Here is a 16,045-nt window from a genome sequence, read left to right as displayed (position 1 = left end):
TTTTATACCCTTTTCATAAACCTATCCTCCAATTAGCCGCCTAAGAGAAATGCGGATAATTCAATAAAAATTGCGTTCATAAACTCAAAATCTTATCCCGATGCCGCTATTATGCGGATAATAGCAGCATCAGAGTAATGCGGATAACTCTTGTCCTCCTCCAATTTTACGACCAAATTATGCTGCTATTAGCTGCCTAATTCATAGTAATTGGGTTTATGAAAGGGATATTGGTGAGGATCGTGACTGAAAATCCATGTAAGTATATTTTCTTTTTGAATATGAAACTCCCTCTTTACCATAGAATGGCCTGAAATTTCAGGATGTAATCTTTGTAAATTTATAATAGCAATCATTTGTTTGTGTTCAGAGGCTCACTTTTTAGACATGACTGGCATAAGGTGCTAGATATTCTCAAAGAGTGGAGAAATGACTCCGTGGTCACGGCTCTGTTGTTAATTTGAAAATATTAGACTTGCTTTTTACAGCAACTATTGACAGGCTGTTGAATGCTCATTTTGTTTCTGATACTAGATCTGATAATCAAGTTGTATTCATTCAGTTTCATCATTAATCCATCATTTCTTGATTAAACTTGTCAAATGAACTTAATATCAAAATCTGATGTAGAATTAAACAAGTAGTGTGTTTAACATTAGTTTCCTCATTTGCATGCCATCCATAGCACTCTCTATAAAACAATATCAAGCTTTTAAATGATTTTCTTATTTCACATCAAATAATTGGATTAAATTGACAGTTTTTCACTTTTTATTATACTGAGAATTGATATTGGATATATCTTGTAAAGAAAATGTTGAAATTTTCCATTTTTTAATTGAAGGTCATATCTAGATCTTTGTGTGATAAAGAATGAAAATGTTGATGATCCCTGTAATATGGGTATCTTGTCAAAGTGAAGGGTCAGGCAAACCTTGGACATCCACTCAGGATAGTTGCTTTCCTTGAGAAAGTTTGATTCAGAGGGTTGTTCATGAAGCCTATTGCCAAATTGATTCATTGTGCAGTAAAACAACTTGCAACAGTTTGCAGACTGTTAAAATTGATCCAATTAATATTATCTATGGAAAACCACAAACACCAGACAGTTGACATGTTTAACAATTATGTTAAACACATGCATGCTTTAATGTTTTTACCCTTTGATGTGCTCCTTTTTTAAACAAACGAAGAAACAATGAAGAATTGCAACAATAATGATTTGCCATATTTCAGTTTCATTGGATCAATCACAAGTCTCTTTGTATTAAAGATGGGCCCTGAATATGTATTAGATCGCTGTACATTTGTGAAGTTAGTGGATTTTATTTTATTCGGAATATTTGTATCAAGGGAGGTACTCATTTTTGTCTTGCCTGCATAGCAGAAGCAAGAGACATTGGCATTGATTTTGCAGCAAATTTATGCAAATCATGTGAATATGGTCATACTATATAGATTAACCTAGTGTCAAAAGGAACCAAGTGGTCCCTCTAAAAATCCATAAGAATTCAGTCAATCAATCGTACTTGTCTTATTATTCTTTATAAAAAGGATTTAGTTGTTTAACAGACAGCATGTGGACAGAAATGATTTTTCCTTCATCTTTGCCTGAACGATCGCATCATCTGTGAATATGAATATACAGTGTTGAAATGGATATTTTTGCAGATAAGGAGAAAAAGAGCATTGTTTTTTTTTCATAAAAGCACCAAAAGCCCCCAAGCATCTATTGGCTTAGATTGTAGAATCAGGCAATAAAACATGAACATCAGTACGGTTTTAATTACCAAATTAATAAATATTTTTTGCCCCGATGGGAACTGCTAAAAGCATTGTAGGAAATGTGTGTACTTCCCACCAGTGAAATATTATGCATTATTAATTTCAGTGATGTCTTTCCATACGAAGAAGCATACATGTACAACACTGGCATATCTTCTACAGTCACATATATTTTAGTATGTGTTTTACTTGTATTTGATAAAAAGATAAGTTGTTATAAATGTATTTTTTATTTAAAAATTGTATTCAACAACAAATGTCAGTGAACCTTTGTGTACATTTCACATGGTTTTTTTTCATATGCCAGGATATGAATTGCTTAGTAGTGCTAGCCTGCTAAATTTACATCTAGGTATGACATACATTTTGTTTTTAATGTCCTATTTCAAGCTTTCTGAAAACATGAATTAATGTTACTATCTAATACATTCATTTTGCATTCATTTTATTAATGTTCACACACCTATATGTAATTATGGTTTTAAGTGATGAGCGTCACTGCAAGACAGTCACTTTGAATTTCTTGCTCATGTATTTTTTTATAGAAGATAATTTATGGTTTTTATTTTTTCCTGTGGAAAATAAAATAAATAAGAAAGAAGCGTTTTTATGTCCAACTAGTTTATCGTTGTTAAATGTGTCTGGAAAACTCTGAATATATGCTGGGTTTATAAATACAAGTATCTTAACAAGAGCAGAAACTTTTTTTGGAGGACAGGTAAATCAGACTTTATCTGAAATGAAAGATTAGATCAATTCTACGCAAGATGGAAGCGGGGGGGGGGGGGGGGTTACGAGTGGATATAATGCATGACCAAAAAACAGGTATAAAGGATTTCTTTTTCAAGATGGGGTATGTTACGTAATATAATAAGGGTGTCAAAAACACTGAAATAATGAAAACGGTATATATTTCGCTAGAAAAATTACATGTTTACGGTCCAATTTGCAAGGGTATAAAAAAAATGATTATAAAGGATGTATTTTTGCCTCAACACTACGTGTTAAAGGTCTGATTTGAGCAAGGCGTGTGGGTAGTACTAATGTAAAGTTAATGTCCGTGACATAACAATAATTAAGATATAGTTTTTCTTGTTTAGGTTGTCAATTCAGGGAAAGGTAACGCTTAGTTTCCAATACTTGTTAAGGGTAGGGTTTTACACGCCAATACCTGTTATGGGGTGCATTTTCAGAACGTGGAAAGTACATGTTTATGGTGCTTTTCGAACCCCATGGTCACACATGGTATCCACTCGTCAATGAAAGTGCCCCCCCCCCCCGGATGGAAGCTAATGGGCAATTCCATGTGTTGTACAGTACATTTCAACAACAATTTTAAGTTTCTTAGCTGATTGCTTGAGCAATAAAAATTTCTTTTTTGTCAATGATAATGTTAGAGTCAGTTGTCAAATGAAAACTGATTTCCATGAAAAATAATAGTTTGATTATGGGTGAATTAAAGGTGAAAATGTGGTGTGGGACCCAGGAATGTCCGTACGACACGCAACACTTTGGCAAAAAACAAACAATTATAGAGCTTTGAGTTTCATTAGTATATGAAGGAAATTCCAATGTTATTTTTCTTTCTGGATTGTTTACAAAATTTTGAATTCACAATTTGGTAAACAAGAAATATATTTTCTATATACACATGCACATTATCTCGGTTTAACAGTGATGACATAAAATTTGGGCCATTGAAAAGTGTAATAAGGCCCATTTTTAAGAATCAGAAATGTTACTATAGCGAGTACTCTACTGGAAAAGAGAAAACACATCCAATTTAGTGTAGTATTCTGCCCCTTCATACTATAAAGCCATGGCGGAAAGAGAAAAAGCCACTGTCTTTGAGAAGGGTATGTTATATTCAATGTTAATGAGTGTGATTGTTCCAAATATTACATGAGTGTGCAAGTTGAAGAAAAATTTATTCAATGACAAGAAATAGAGTTGAATAGACTGCTTCAATTTGCACTGAATGCAATATTCAAACGGTCGCATAAATTAGAAAACATTGAATATTTGTTATTTACAACACGATTTGTAGAAATAGTCTAAACCAAATATAAATCAACATATAGATCGAAAGTATTAGGCCTATAAAGGGGTAAGGCTAAAAGTATAGATCTACTTGGGTCTTAAGCCTTTGAGTTTGCCAAATATTATCTATCTGTGCGTGGTGTATTTAGCACAGTGATTACTTTATTGAGATTTGGATCTATTGTACCGCCTGCTCTCTTGCTTTAGCATACTATATACAAATAATGCACATAAGCGCAAGCATGCAGGGCCAAATAATGAACGATGTGCGAGAAGAGCCAATGGATATACCGCACCGAGGGCCGCAGGACCGTGTGGTATATCCATTTGGCGAGTCGAGCGCAGAGTTCATTATTTAGGTCCTCTATGCACAATAATGCGTGCATTGTTTGTTTTATACAACCCCCTCCCCTCACCCATGTTACCGAGTTGCCCTGAATCCTATATTTGATCTAAATTCTGAATAATTCTAGATAATTCCAGAACTCGCACTATCCTGCACTCTGACATCAGAGTGCAGGATAGTGCATTTTGGATGCAATAGTGCAATTCGCCGAATATCATGTGATCTGATTTGAACCAATCAGATTACAAAACATTCTTGGGAGTTGTATGACAGTCGACTATTGCACTGCTGGCTCTCTTGCTGGAGCGTGCAATCCGGGGGGGGGGGGGGGTCACTCACATATATTTGTGGTACAGGGATGTGCCGCTTTGATTACCTCCTTGTCAGACCGAATTTTCAGTTCTCTACATACTGCGAATGACAAAATTTAAGTTCAGAAGCCGCCCATCCCGCTCACAAGACACCCATTGCAAGACATCTCAATTGGCCCCAGCCCTGCCAAAATTGTCAAGCGAGCACCGCATTGGAGAGATGCATGTACGACTTCGCAACTCCCTACATATAACTAGTAGCTGCTCCATTGCGCAGTATGTATTTAGTTCCCAAGACCACATACTTTACCCTTTTAGTCCGTTCCTTAGACCCCAATTTCAGTTTCATGAGGCACATTCCCCATCAAAAAATAATTTGTGTGCCCCCCACCCCCCGGGTGTACAATAGTCGACTATTTAACAGGTCTCATGTTTTGGCGTGCTATAGCTGATTCCTCTGAATGTCATGTGACGCGCATTCATCCAATCAGCTGCCAAGAATCTATGTGTTGTATTATCAATAAATCAATGATTGAAAAGGAACTGCTAGTTGCAATACCATTTATAACTACTATAAAAAATAAAAACAAACATTAATAAAAAAACAAAGATAAATCAAAATTTGAAGTTTGTGTCGTCTTTAATGTACTAATGAGACAACATCAATACAAGTCAATACATAGTGTCATGATGCATTATAAACAATATCTCCATCCTCTTTAAAATTACAATGTCATCGTAAAAAAATTATCACCTCTTTATTTTTTTTCAGAAATTTTCTTTTTACTTGTTTGAATTCTGGTGACTGTACAATATAACATTGGAGAGACTTTCAATTAGGATAATACACCAGAGGTAGATGGTGAGATACTACAATGTACATACAAAATTATAAAAAAACAAAAACATTACGGTACAGAATTCCACCCTATATTAAGGGTCCACAATAAAATGAGTGGACTAAGGACTGGTCAAGATATCGATATTTCTATTTCATCCGTATGCCTCCCTGAAACATTCTTTCAGTTGATAAAGTGAATTTTCATTTTGGCACTATCATTTAATGTTTTGACTTACACATATTTACTCTTCACTTTTTAATGCATTTATTTCATTTTAATTTGATTTATTATGGATATTTTTTAAGATCTGGCAAAAGGTTATCTTCTCCTAGCTCTTTCACATTGTTTTGTTTGTTTGCTTTTTTTATTTGTTTGTTTTTGTCTGTTTTTACTAGCTTGGATTCCTGCTGCTAAAAGTTTTGACTTTAAACCATTACGCTTATCTATTGATTTTACAGATGATTTGTACAACTGATTACACATAATAATCAATTGTAAGAATTTGCCCTTTCAACAATCATTTGAATCCTATTTCAAATTCTTGATATCAACAATTCATTTCTGATCAAGAAATTATTTTGTGTTCTAAACAAATAGCTATTCTTGATTTTAAGAAATATGATCAAATGATATAGTGACCTGCCATATTGTAAGTTGGCATATGCTGGCTGAATATCTGATTGTTACAACTCCTTAAATGATGTTAAAGCCAAAACAATATCATGATGAGCTTGGATATACTTGTCACAAGCTTTGCTTACCGAGTTGCTACCTCTATTGTATTACAACTTTTATAGTTGTATTAATGGATATCTATACCCTTGGAAATAAATGTTGAATTGCATTGATTTCCGAAATATACTAAAAAGCAGTGGGTAATTTTTTTTTCAGTTTAAAAAACAATTGATTAAGATGCAAACTTCCCAATACAGAAAAATAAATATAATCTAAGACCAGTCCTTAATGGAAGTTTATTTCAAAGACATGTAATGTACCAACACTTTTTAAACATTGATAATGAACAAATAACTTTTATATGCAACCTGGTGCATGACATGACAAATACTTAATAAGAAGGGGATTTAAGAAAATGGCAATATAAATGGGGAGGGGAGCAGATTAGTTACCTGGCAAAGAGAGAGATTTGAAATAAATATTCCTTTCTCTAGACTTTATAAATAACACCTGTATACTCTCCATTGCACAGATAAATAATCTATGATCATTTTACAGAGAAATAAATATAAGATATTTTGGGAAGTAGTAAAGATTGTGGTGCAAAGGAGTGAATACATACTTCTAGGCAATTAGCAATGCCAGTGCTAATTGCCGACAAAAAAATGTTTTTAAAAACTATTTGAGCTGTGGAATTGCAACTTAGACCATAAACTTTGGAAAATCTTTTACAAAGAATTTTGAAGGGCAAGGATTGAATTGCCTTATTCAAGGTAAATTAGTATTGATTACCAAATAGATACATTTGGTTGACTGAATTGGTGGTTAGTATTTTGAGAGCATCTGATAATTGATGCTGTCTAATCAACTACACGCTTGATTTGTTTTTAATCACAGATGAAGTTGAGATTAATTATAATTCTACTTCTCTCGACTACCTGAAACAAATAAGAGCTGAGAATCAATGCTAAAATAAATCAGAGATTTTTTTTTTCAAATAAGTTTTCAACAATCTACTTTTTTATTTTATTTATTATTATTATTATCTATTTTTTTTTTGGGGGGGGGGAACAAATTTGCATTATCAAATTTGGCCTATTAAGGTTTGCTATGAATCCAGAATATTATACATATTGTGAATTTACTGGACAATTTAAATGAGATCATGACACATAAATAAGGAGAATATTCAAACAATTATTCACCACATACGAGAAACAATATATGTGAAAAAAAAAATATATAAGAACAAATAGACATTCACATGCACGTTCTATTATATTTTACATACATATCTACGAGAAAAAAAAGACCCGTTTTTCATTTTTTGTGTTTCCCATTAAATAATTAAGGGAACATGAATAGAGTAATATATATATACATACATTATTACATAATACATATACATGTATTTAGACATAAACATATGTCGAGGTATATAGAGATTTCCAGAGGTATTGAAATCTGGTTTTGTTAATGCTAATACAAGGATTTGCCTGAATAATCTGGACAGAAAAAGAAATGATGAAAATGTGAAGGATAATAAACACCAATGTTTGCTAACCTATAAAGCAAAATCACTTAAATTTGGACAAAAGTATCTGACTTTTAAAGCGGTACTTGTATTATTTTCTTCAAAAATTTTGAAAACATTTTAAAGGAATTTAAACTTTTTTCTTAATTGCAGTTGAAAGATATCAAACACTTGTGAAGTATTTTCTAAGAAATACATATACAACCTATCATGAAGAGGTTTGAAATTCTTTTCCACCTTTAGAAGTTTGTCTAATGCAAACATGCAACAATGGAAATTGATATACAAAAAAATCTTCCCAAATATGTTTGTATAACATTGAGGAAAATGTTTTAATATGAACATGAAATTTGACATAAACAATGTTCTGTAAACCACTTAATACAAACAGATTGCTTGACTGAATACCTTTTTTTTTCTTTTTAAAATTGATGTATTTCATGGGCAATAAAGATCACTTGATACATGTCAATAAAAATAAGTTTGATGCTTACCAAATCAACCAACTTGAAACACCAATATTATCTGATTAAGATTTTCAAACATTTCTGATTATTTGGAGGGTCGCATACATGTCTGTAAATGTATACACATAGACAAAATTTCATGGCACATGCAAAAAGAACAAGCGATAGAAGGGATGAATACATTTGTTTAAAAGGAAGCCATATACAGGGAATTAAGCAGGCTTGGAAGTAAATTCTAATATGAAAATATGGACAGCAAGTCAGCTGATTATATGTTTCAATTTTTAATTTTGAACAATACAAAATTATCTTAGTTCTAATATATATTGAAGGAAAATTTTGCGTTATATATTTTTTTTAAATCACATGATTTTACTTTTCTTAAATGTTTGATAATTCAAAATTGATGAAAAATTCTAGACAATAGGATGACTAATACTAAATAATAATGATAAAATCATATTATTCAAAATGTCTGAATTGAACAGGTTTGAACTCTTATTAAAAAGTAATAAATCAGGATTCATCAATAACTCGAGCTGAACAAATGGACTTAATATTAGTTGCCTTCATGTTTAATATTGAGTGGACTAAGAATAAAAGTGATTTCAGAAAAATCTTACAAATAAAATTCAATATAATTTCTTTTTCTTTTGATCAACATGGCAGCGGTAATGACAAAAACTAGAAATGGGCAGATTTACATGTTTAAATAAGAGTGCATGTTTCAGAATAAATAAAATACCTGCAGAGAAATACAAAGGAAAACACAACATAACAAAATTAAAGTTATTGGTTGAAAGCAGAAATGCTTATATGACAAAAAGCTTGATGTAAAAATATTTGTATTAAATTCTCTTTTGACACTGTATCATAATTCCCTGAGAACAGTAGGTTTACATCTGCAAATGCTACCGTCCATGAATGCATTTTTCATCCTCTCTCTCTTTCATTCTATTTACATTTATCTTTAGTCTCCTTTTTTTTAAAATGTGACTTCTCATGAAGTCAATACACTTGAGGTAGAAAATGGTAAAACTTACATTTTTAATAATCCAATGTGACTCTACGATATACTTAAATACAGAAGTAAATTTTTAAATGTTTTTCTTAACCACTACGGAAACCAGGTTATAAACATACTCCATTCCTGATAGCATCTGTACAAATATGAATCATCCTGAAAACTCCTTGTATAACAAAATGGCCATCCAGTAACACTTCAAATATACTACACAAAAAAATATTGCAAATACATCATCAAAGAAAATGTCTTGTCAATCATGGACATAAATGCTCCATTTTCAAACCTGATGTTAAGAAATTGAAAGCTAGTTTCAGTTCTACTATTGATTTGGATATATCCTGGACACCTTAGTCTTCTGGACTTGCATCCTTTTAGCATTATTTTGTGACTCTTTGGACTTGATTTAGAATGTGAACACATTCATGGTCATGATGTATCAAAACATATCCTTTTGATTTGCAATATGAATTAAAGGAAAATGTACCACATGTAATCTTCCATATCACTACTTCCAATTCCATACTGACACAACAATTCTATGGTCATTTACAGATGAATTCACTATGGTTGTTCAAAATTTATCACATAAAACATTCACATACCAGCTTTGAATGTACATTTCAAAGCATGACTATACATTTAATACATTTCAAATAAATCAATTCAAATATCTATATAGCAGCTAAATTTTATATTTGCAAGTTTGTGCAGCTTTATATATGTAGCAGCATTGAAGAAAGTTGATAGAGTTAAATGTGTTAATCTCATAAGTTGTGTTTCCTTCTTTTTGTAGGAAATGACCCCAATGTTAACAGCAGTTTACCAAATAATTTGATAGTACCTTTTGTTACTGAATATATTACATGATTGAGATATATCAAATAGTTAAAGCCTTTTCTCCAGTAGTGGATATTAGCCACATGAAACATAATGCAGCTTTACTTAGTCGTTACATTCAACGATTTTTTATAAAATATAACATGATTATATTTTATCGTTAAGACTTTACCATTTCATACCACTACACCATTGTCATAATCTAACCTTAGATATGGAATGCATTTTTTTCTGACAAATGCATCCAGTTGAATTACAAAATGAAAATAGTGGAAAATTATAAATTCTATCACACATACTTGGGAACTTTTGTTTGACCCATGGTTCAATTTCCAAAAGGAGAACACAACACTGGAGTGATGATGTACTCCTGGGTATGGTAAAACAAAGTTTAATGATCGATCAGAAAACAGATTTGTATATTGCATTGATAATTATGTAAAATCAATATAAAATATCAACTGTATGGTCAATCAGTAAGCTTTTCATTACATTAGCCAGGAATTCATCAGTTGATTGAAGCTTTATCACCTTGTATATTTAGCAATCCTTACACACAAGGCAAACAATCCTGCTTCTTAAAACTATTGAGAACCCTTTCTAGAGTGATGTCATCACATTCTCATTCTCTACAGTGATGTGGACATCTTAATATAATCCTTTCCCATTTTTTCGAAGCAACGTATTTCTTTCCATAGGCATAATCCCATTTAAAGCCATCTAAGATAATCTCTCTTATTTCAGTAATAATAATAATATAGGATTTGTTTAGCGCACATATCCACCTTGCTAGGTGCTCAAGGCACTCCTATATTACCCCGGCTAAGCTAGTCTACCAATTCTGGTGTGCACAGCTTTTTTGAGGAATTACTTCCTGCCGGTACCCATTTACCTCACCTGGGTCGAGTGCAGCAGTGTGGATAAATTTCTTGCTGAAGGAAAACACGCCATGACCAGGATTTGAACCCACGACCCTCTGTTTGAAAGGTGAGAGTCAGAATCACTAGACCATGACGCACCCACTACAGTCAGTTACTTGTATTTATATAATCCAATTCATACCTAGTATTGAGTTTATGTCTATGGAGACATTCAAATGCAGCATATCAATAATCTCTTTCTGTCTGGAAAAGTATTATATCTGACCTTATTCTACATTAATTTGGCAGCATTTAATCAAGTGCAGCTACAATCGGCATAATCAACATCAAGCTATCAATATTTTTCTCTCTAAAATAAAAATATAATAATAATAATAATAATGATTTACAAGACACATGACGTATAAAGCTGCTTATAGGTCTCCCCATTCATACATTCAATTTGATAAAAGACCTTGTTTCCCTTCAAAGAACATACACACTTGGCATGGAAATCCCCATAAAATACACTTAACACTTTTTCAAACATTATTAAAAAAACATAAAACCTAAAGGCAAAGTGCCAAAATTAAATAAAGAGGTATTCTTCTGATTATAATCACGTTATCAGCATTTTCTTGCAAATACTTTTTTGCAACATTTGATTTTAAATCAAGGGAGGCTTGGCCGGTATTCAGATAACTTCCTTCCTGAAAAAAAATATCTTCAATCAAAAATTATTTTCAAATAAAAACTATTTCACCTTTTTTATAATAAATATTCACTTTAAGTGTATCAGCATTAAGTATTGCAAGTCATACTTCCGAAAGCTTTAATTCATTTCACTGTTTATGAAAAAAGAGACAGTACACCAAAATAACTGATTTGTTTTTTGCGGATTTGCAAACGGTTTACATATTCTTTAGTAGTGTATAAATCACAATGGATAAATCATTGTTCACCATATTTGACATTTATTTGACTCTACAAAATTTACTCTACTCGACAAGAAAAGGTTAATGAATATCTCATCTGTTAATAATTACAAATTTGTAGTAATATGTTTTCTGCTCTCACTGCATTACATGAATACATCTATAAAACAATCCTGAATGAGACACACAATAGCTGAGGTCCACATATAGAATGAGGTTTGAGGTTTTACCAAATGCAAGACTACATATTTTCTGAAATACAGTAATTTCACAGATTGCACTACTCCATGCAATAACAAAAGGTAGTTAATGGTCACCTGATAGGAGTCAAACATTCTAGAATGTCCAAGTTTTATCCAATCAATCGCAATTGATGAAGAGTTAAAGTTGTCTTCTTTTTCCCCAACAAGTATATGCATAGAATATGGATTTTTTTTTTTAATTCTTGTTTTGAAACATAGCTGAATATTTAATTGACAGCTTTTATATATGGGGATATTTGGATGATTTTGACATCATTTAAATCCCATTTGTTTACTTTAAAAAGATGAGGTAGTATTAACTGGCTAGCACATCTTAACCACAGCCCTGTTACACAAAGGTGTGTAATTAATCAATAAATGACAATAACCAATCAGGATCATTGTTTCATGTGCATTCTGTTTAAAACTTTTATCATGAACCCGATCAGAATGGTTCTTTTACAGTTGTTATCCATTGCAAACCTTTGTGTTACAGGTAATATTTTTTCCTTGTCAATTGGGTAGAAATGGATCACTTCATCAGAAGTTAATATAATATTCAAAAGAAAGACCTGACTGCTGTCTTCTGTGAATTATAAAGAAATGACTTTACCCATTGTGTAACAATTAAAGATGAATTGAATGATTTCATTTCCAACAATAACTTTCTCCCATCAACTTATTAACCTATTCCTATGCAATTATGCAAAATGTGGATTTGGACATTGCATAAATATGATGGATTTTTGTAAAGAAAAACTGTCAAATAATTAATAAGAGGACCACAACTACTGCTATAACAGAGCACACATGTTGTGCACAACTAATTTCAATAGCAGCTATAAAACCAAGTTGACATTAAATTCTCATTATACAAACATATCACAACAAGAAAACACTTTACAGCAGGAATTTATCAGCATATGATGTATAGGTACAGTTTTACACAATACAAATCTTTAACGCAAATGATACGAGCACAAAGAAAATACTTAGCAGCATTCCAGATATTTCTACTCCTTCCTGTAATAGAGAAACCCTTTTTAAAAAGGTCTTTCAGCAGCATTAACCCAGCATCAATGCAGCATCAAACTACTTCTTGCACTACTCTTACTAATGAACAATCACACCAAAACAAGCAAGCTTTGGTATCACAATATATGTATATATATTTATATAAATGTATATATTATATATGCAATCATCCAGGCAGTGTCAAATGCACCGCACTGCACTCTAGCAGATGATGATGCATTTGTTCATCTGACAATATGAATTCTCCTTGATAGAACACAATGCAGCTCGAGAAGGAAAATACTTTGTTTCATCAAGAGCAAATGCCAGACAGAGAAAATATATCCTCACAATTACATTTTCATATCATCCAATTTTGTCCATTTTTATCAATATAATACAGACCAGCCTCTGCCCCTCCTCCTCTAAAAATGAGGGGACTTAAAGGCTACAAGCATCATTTCTACTCTCCTCATTTCAAGAGAGTTTTTAGACACAGAAGGTAATATCCCTGAGATAGGCAAACATAACAAAAAATTCTTTTTAATCTTCTATGTTGGAGGGCATCTTGAAGAATATAAACTCTGCAACATGGTCTCCGAGCAATACTCAAGTGGACACGAGGTGAGAAAGGTGGTGAGATTGTCCTGGTTGCTCAAACACAAGCCCTAATGGTACTGGCAGTAAGCCAGCGAGCCTCTGAAATATTCAAGAGTACACTGGAACTGAGCAATAGATGATGATGAAGCCTGCTAAAAGTATATACACAGACACAGGGACTCCTGAAATGTTTTATACCCGTCTTCATACGAGCTCCCTCTGTCTGCTGGTGGGACACACGGAATGATCACAGTGCAACAGCACAGAGAAAAAAGAAGGTTCAAAGAATAGGAAGCATGAGACAGATGGTTCAATTCTGAGTTGGTTTCCTTTAAACTATAGGTAGAGACTGAAGAGGTTACTTCAGCAGGTCTTCATCACAGTTTGAGGTAAATAGTAAAGAGAATGTATGACCAATGATCACACCGTGCATGTTTTCACTGTCCTGTTTGGTTCAATTGGTGTCTCTTCGCTCATGTGTTCTTCAGCCTCCCTGGGACATGACATCTCAGACATGGGCGGTGTCCATCTCTCCCATGGATCAGCACCATGTGGGTCCTGAGCACCACTGGGCGGCGATCCCCTGCCACAGCTGACAGGCATGACGTGACCCTGTGCCGATACCCGTTGAGGATCCACGCAGCGTGCTGGAGGTAATCTGTGGCCGGTGGCTGTCTGAGAGGGCATGGCTATCCCATCACCATCAGAGGATATCCCCGTCCCAGAGGAATGAGCTCCTGAGATATGTCCCTGGCTTGGGGGTGTAATACTGGCAGACACTTTACAGAAGGTGGGAGGTAGAACAGTGATGCTATCTTGACTGCTATCCTTCATACTATTGTCTTTCAACGAAGCAGTCGATTGTAAAGAGGTTAGAGATTTTGTTCCCGAGAGTTCAGCTTGTGAGGTAGATGAGTTTGACGGGATTACAACTTCTTGACGCTCAGTACCCTGCATACAATAACAAAGGTCAAAATAAAAATTCCTACATGAACTAAATTTTTTGACCGATTCAGATTATAAAAAAAAAGCACATCGAAAAGTATAAATCTTCCACCAGCTTAATAAATTTGGTACAATTTCTTCATAAATAAATTGTTGTAATACTAATGGTATAGTGTTAATTGCCATTTTTTCTGCAATAAGAATACGGTCAGAAGAAATTAGGCCACTTCAATGTAAATAAAGAGAAAATTTACAATACTTAGACCCCATCACTTTCTTTCCCATTGGCATGTGAGGATTGGTGAATTCTGATAACCTAACAAGTAACTGAAATACTATCTGGAATTAAGACAAGGAAACTCACCATACATGGTATCTCCTGACTATTATATTCCTGAGAGTGATTTAGGAGACCCGATCCATGAGCAGAGCTCCCACTATGGGATCTCTCTTCTTCGCACCCCTCTTCTATCTCACGGGGTGGCTGGGGTGAGTACCCCTCTCTCTTCTGCCAGCCCATCAAACCTCCAGGCTGGCCGTTCATTCTGGGTGGGCCATGTCCGTTAATCCTCGGAGGCCCATGGCCATTTCCCATGGGAGCGCCATTCCCTCTGGGTGGACTGCAATGTCCATTGCCCACAAGAGGCCCTAACCCATTGCCTCCTGGAGGGCCATGCCCATTAATGACAGGGGTGTAGCTGCTACCATCAAGATGGGTGTGGTACCAATTAGGAACATATCCATTCTGAAAGTGAGGTGGTGTGCCCTGCAATAAATAACACAAAATGACATCTTCCATCATCAGTTCATGTATGTGCATTCGTTCTCTTTTCTAGTTAGCTAGGAAATAAAATCACCTCTTCTAGCTGTTTGAATTTATAGGCTCCACTCATAACAAATAGACAGAAGAGCTTTAAGATAAAAAAAAAGCACAATCTGATTTGTAAAAGTAAAAAAAATAACAATGGAAACATCTAGATGGATTATGAATTGCATATAGTCAAATTATACCTTGATCATTGTCAGATTTCAAATACCTTAATTTTTCAATTTACACATTTTCATAGTTCCATCTAATAAAATTCCTGACTGGCTGGTCAAAGACAACATACCTCTTGGCTGTTCTCATGGCATGTGAGAACCGGTAGGGTGGTATCCCCCATCTCATCACTGTTGGGTACAGACATGTAGACACGCTGCGGGTAGCCATTGCTGTGGTAGTGAACACAGGGCCCACTGTTTCCCACTGATCTACAGCTGCACTGTGTAGGACGAGATCTTCTCCTCCATAACACATGTCTATTACACAAGTTATATCAAAATGAAATGAGTATTTAAGTCAGATACAGGGTAGGGTATATTGAAAAGAAAGTACAAAAATTCAGTGATGCCACAGGGCATCATTTGATAGAATGTCAATTCAAGGAAAGATTATGAAAGTCTAGGTAAGAAGATATACAGCGCTTATGGGGCTTACCTTACAAAGTGCAGTGATAGATTTAAATTAAACTCCTACAAAGATTGATCTTAAAAAAAATTATTTAATTTGCATCTGTCACAACTCTTTGTAAGCCAAGGATCAGGT

General features: G+C 33.8%; 1 protein-coding gene across 1 annotated transcript in view; it reads right to left on the bottom strand.

Annotated features, from left to right (window-relative positions):
* Positions 1-11,120: 11,120 nt before the first annotated feature.
* Positions 11,121-16,045, bottom strand: part of LOC121410929 (protogenin B-like) — a 100,621-nt gene continuing 95,696 nt past the window's right edge. Inside the window, exons 17-19 of the mRNA XM_041603324.1 lie at positions 15,573-15,759; positions 14,825-15,226; positions 11,121-14,466 (exon numbers count right to left, since the gene is read on the bottom strand). Coding sequence (XP_041459258.1) covers positions 13,936-14,466; positions 14,825-15,226; positions 15,573-15,759 — 1,120 coding nt within the window. The 3' untranslated portion in view covers positions 11,121-13,935. The remainder of the gene's footprint in view (positions 14,467-14,824; positions 15,227-15,572; positions 15,760-16,045) is intronic.

Source organism: Lytechinus variegatus, chromosome 3 (assembly GCF_018143015.1).
Source record: "Lytechinus variegatus isolate NC3 chromosome 3, Lvar_3.0, whole genome shotgun sequence".
In the NCBI taxonomy this organism is placed as follows: domain Eukaryota; kingdom Metazoa; phylum Echinodermata; class Echinoidea; order Temnopleuroida; family Toxopneustidae; genus Lytechinus; species Lytechinus variegatus.
Note: the sequence above shows the minus strand (reverse complement) of the source record. Positions and strands in the feature narration are given on the sequence as shown.